At 66.2% G+C, this 4,395-nt stretch overlaps 1 protein-coding gene across 1 annotated transcript in view; it reads left to right on the top strand.

Annotated features, from left to right (window-relative positions):
* The first annotated feature begins 361 nt into the window (after positions 1-361).
* DBN1 (drebrin 1) overlaps positions 362-4,395 on the top strand; it is a 4,401-nt gene continuing 367 nt past the window's right edge. The window contains exons 1-7 of the mRNA XM_021717099.1: positions 362-434; positions 1,337-1,452; positions 1,536-1,659; positions 2,307-2,444; positions 2,775-2,945; positions 3,338-3,978; positions 4,259-4,392. Of these exons, the coding sequence (XP_021572774.1) occupies positions 362-434; positions 1,337-1,452; positions 1,536-1,659; positions 2,307-2,444; positions 2,775-2,945; positions 3,338-3,978; positions 4,259-4,392 (1,397 nt within the window). The remainder of the gene's footprint in view (positions 435-1,336; positions 1,453-1,535; positions 1,660-2,306; positions 2,445-2,774; positions 2,946-3,337; positions 3,979-4,258; positions 4,393-4,395) is intronic.

The raw sequence follows: 4,395 nt of genomic DNA, 5'->3' as shown, positions 1-4,395 counted from the left end.
GCAGCTGGGGAATTTGATTGGCAAGGGAGCGCAAGGTCAGAGGAGTTTAGACTTTGGTCTACAAGAAGTTATACCGTCTTGAGTGTGTTGTTCTGAAGGGCCATCCTAATGCCCTTGACACGTCAGTAAGTTCAAGTTCTAGGTGATGTGTGTTACCCCACCACTGACCCGTGGCTTTCCCTCCTCCCCCGCCAGCCCCTCCTGCTTGCTTGGCCACAGATCAGCCACACAAGCATAAAGGTTTTGGTGTGTCCAGCTCAGGAGGGCACACGTGCCAGTCTTGTGCTGCCGCTTATGCCTGGACCCCAGTCCGCACCCTGTGTCCCTCAGGGTGGGGAGGTGACCCCGGGAGCAGGACGTTATGAGAGTGTGGCCCCTGGTGGGTGCCAGGAACACATGCTGTGGGACCGCAGAGAAGGAAGTGGCCAGGATGGGTAGGAACCCTTCCCAAAAGGCAGTGCTCAGGTTGAGGCTGGAAACCAGAGGGCTGGGCCTGGGGTGGGGGTCAGGCCCTGGGAGGGGGGTTGCTCTCATGCCAGGCGCGGAGGTGGGAAGCAGCGTGCCTGTTCCAGGAACTGTGACTGCATCGGTGTGGGGACTTGATGTCTCCATCTCACAGAGCCTGTGCGCTGGGCACATGGTGGCAGGGCGGAGGGGACGGTGAGGTCAGGCCCGGCGGGGCAGGAGTGTGTGGGCCCAGTGAGGGCCCCACCCACACACCTGGGTTGCCTGGAGGGGACTGGTGGGCTGGATGGCGCACCCTCATGTGAGGCTGCTTGGGGTGTGCTTGGGGTGTAGCATTGCCAGGGCCCTGGCATTTCGAGAGAAATCGGAATCCTGCTTTTAGTCTGAAAGTCCCTGATTTTTAAGTGGTGGCAACTAATTAACATGGTTTAAAAATATCATACCAGCAAAACAAAAGCCATCTGTGGGTCATATTTAGCCAGGGCTTGCTGTAGCTCATGGGAAGCCCCCGAGGGACTTGAAGCCCCGGAAAGTCATAGTTGATCTGGATTCTAGAAAGAGCAAATCCAGGGCAGAGAGTAGGGAGCAGTAACGAGGGAAGAGGAAGCCGGGCCACGGTGCCACAGGATGGGAGCACAGTGACCCTGGAAGGGGGCAGGAGGTCCCTGGAGAGTTGGCTGCAAAACTGGGCATGCTCATGGGCGGCCCTGGATGTCTGCTTAGGTGGGGGCGGGCCCAGGGCCTGGCAGGCTGGAGATGAGGCCACTGAGGGCCTTGAGGGGCAGAGACAGAAGCATGGCTGGGTGAGGGGCGCAGAGGTGCCACCTCTAAGGCCCTTCCTACCAGGTCATGAAGGAGATGCAGGGCTGAGGCCAGGCCAGGAGCCTCTGTGGGTGGGCACCCAGGACACTGCCCTTTGGCTTCCAGGGTGACCAGCAGGATGAGGAGGAAGAGACCCAGATGAAGAAGTCCGAGTCAGAGGTGGAAGTGAGTGCGGGCCGCCGGGCAGGGAGGCGGGCGAGGGCTGCTTCAGCCGGGCCGCCTGGTCCCAGCTCTGCTTGTGCCCCCAGGAGGCAGCAGCCATCATAGCCCAGCGGCCTGACAACCCGCGGGAGTTCTTCAAGCAGCAGGAGCGAGTCGCCTCGGCATCCACGGGCAGCTGTGATGCGCCCTCGCCCTTCAACCACCGACCAGGTAGTCCCAGGCCTCACCCCTGCCCACCCACTCCTCCATCATGGCCCTGAGCTCTCTGGGACTTTCTTGGAAGGGAGCCTTGCGCCAGGACCCCTTGGAGAAGGTGGGACCCTGCACCCCATGCGCCTCTACCCACCGCTCCCCAGGTGGCAGGACCCTGAGAAGAGTGGGGTGGTGCTGGGCCCATGGGCGGAGCTGGCCTGGGCCGAGGCACAGCCTGGCAGGGAGTTGCCCTGCTGGGCTGGCCCCAGCTGGCCCGTGGGCCGGGGGTGCATGCGGGCGGGCTCCCGCCCTGGCCTGAGATGGAGCTGCCTGGAGCCTGCCAGGGCTCCTGCTTGGCCCCCTTGGCTGCATACGCGCACCCCACCTGAGGCTCTCCCTACCCTGTCGTTGGTCTGAGCGTGCCAGTCCCTGTGCGGTTCCCGGGCGGCTGGCTGTCCCCGCTCTGTGCTGTGTGGCAAGCTCCCCGCTGTGTGTGTCTGCTGCTGGTGTGAGGCTGCGGCCCAGCTTGGCTGAGTGTGGCCTTGGCTGATGGCAGCTTGGACATCCAGGGCCAGCCCTGTGGGTGGGTGAGGCCTCTGGGCGGGGGTGGGGAGACTGACCCTCTCTCGTCCTCTGTCTCTCTCTCTGTCTGTCTCTCTCGGCAGGTCGTCCGTACTGCCCTTTCATAAAGGCATCGGACAGTGGGCCTTCCTCCTCCTCCTCTTCCTCCTCCTCCCCTCCACGGACTCCCTTTCCCTATATCACCTGTCACCGCACCCCAAACCTCTCTTCCTCCCTCCCATGTAGGTAGCAGCCCCAGGCCTCGGCGGGGGGAAGGAGGGCCCCGCTTCCCAGCAGCCCCCCCGCCCTCACTGCCCCAGCCTGACCGCTGGCCTCCTGGCGTTTGTGCCCAGAGCGGGGTCCTGCCTGCCTCTTCCCCCCGGCCCTGTGGGGCGCTGGCCCCGAGGCCTGGCTGCCAGGGTCTGGAGCTGTGGTCTGGCCCCTGGGGGGCCTGGGGAGCTCCCGGCCCCCACCCAGACTCCAGAGAGGAGGTGCTGGCTGGGTCCCAAGGTGGACGGCCTGGTCCCCCGGCTCCTCCGCCCTCCCTGACCAGCCTGGGGCTTGTTCCACAGGCAGCCACCTGGACAGCCACCGGAGGATGGCGCCCACTCCCATCCCCACCCGGAGCCCATCTGACTCCAGCACCGCCTCCACCCCTGTCGCAGAGCAGGTCGAGCGGGCCTTGGGTGAGGTCACGTCCTCGCAGCCTCCGCCACTGCCGCCACCGCCACCACCAGCCCAAGGTGAGAGGGATCCCACCTGCGCCAGGCCGCTCGGCAGTGCCTGGGCTGGGGACCCGGGTCACCCTGGTGACAGCTCCCCAGGGGCACGGGCCATCCATCCCCAAGATGGCCTTGCTCTGGAAGCGTCTGGGTCAGGGAGGAGCCCTGGTGTGTCGTCAGGCCCCCTCCAAGCCTCAGCATCTGCGCTCTGCAGTGGGCACTGGGCCTTGCTCCCGGGGCTGCCGGGGGCTTTAGACACCAGGTCAAGGGAGGGTGGGCACAGCCTGGGCTCAGAGGAGCCCTGCATGGAGGTACCCAGCTCCCTTGGGGCTGGGCCAGGCGCGGTCAGGTGGCCACCTAGGGTCTCCCTGCCCGAGGAGCCGGTTGTATCTGTCCCCTCTGCCCTGCCGCAGAGAGCCAGGAGCCCAACCCCATCCCGGACAGCGAGGAAACCTGGGCCGGCCCTGCAGAAGAGCCCTCTCAGGCCCAGGGCCCTCCCCGGGGGCAAGGCAGCCCTGTGGAGGACTTGATGTGCACAGAGTCTCTGGAGCAGGCTATCCCGGCTGCCCCCGTGGCGCCTGCCACGGCTGACGCCATCGCGACTGTGGCCTCGGTGGCTGACGCCAGTGAAGCTGGCACCATTGAAACCGCCTCTGCCGCTGACAGCACTGTGGCCCGCAGCGCGCCCGCCATCACGGCCAGCCTTGTCGACTTGTGGCCTGGCAGCGGGGAAGGGGCCTCCGCGCTCCAGGCCGAGCCCCGCGCTCCCACGCCACCTTCGGGCACCGAGGTCGCCCTGGCGGAGGTGCCCCTGCTGGACGAGGGGGTGCAGGAGCCGCTGCCGCCAGCGGGCGAAGGCTGTGCCAGCCTTCTCAATTTTGACGAGCTGCCCGAGCCGCCGGCCACCTTCTGTGACCCAGAGGAGGAAGCGGAGGGCGGGCCCCTGGCCGTCCCCCAGACCCCAACTCTGCCCTCGGCTCTGGAGCAGCTGGAGCAGGAGCCGGAGCCCCACCTGCTGACCAACGGAGAAACCGCCCAGAAGGAGGGGACCCAGGTGGGGCAGGCGCAGCTGGCGGGAGGGGGCAGCCAGGGCTGAGCGGGGGTCTGGCCTGCGGGCCTCAGGCTTGCAGCAGGACCCCCCCTTTCTCCGTGACCCACATCGCTGGGGGGACGTCCATTCCATCCCCCCAGCTCCGCCTTCGTTCCCCAGGCAGGCACCTGTTGCCCTGGCAACCGCTGATGGACCCATCGGTTGCTGGGGAAACGGGCTCAGGCCTGATAGGTCGGCTGCGCCTGCTGGGCGGGGCCCGGTGACCTGGTGCTTTCCCCTGCAGGCCAGTGAGGGCTACTTCAGTCAGTCACAGGAGGAGGAGTTTGCCCAATCGGAAGAGCCGTGTGCAAAGGCTCCGCCTCCTGTGTTCTACCACAAGCCTCCAGGTAGCGGGGGTGAAGGCTGGGGAGCACGCGGGTG

This window comes from Carlito syrichta, unplaced genomic scaffold, assembly GCF_000164805.1.
Source record: "Carlito syrichta isolate Samal-C Ts95f unplaced genomic scaffold, Tarsius_syrichta-2.0.1 Scaffold309286, whole genome shotgun sequence".
Lineage (NCBI taxonomy): Eukaryota > Metazoa > Chordata > Mammalia > Primates > Tarsiidae > Carlito > Carlito syrichta.
Note: the sequence above shows the minus strand (reverse complement) of the source record. Positions and strands in the feature narration are given on the sequence as shown.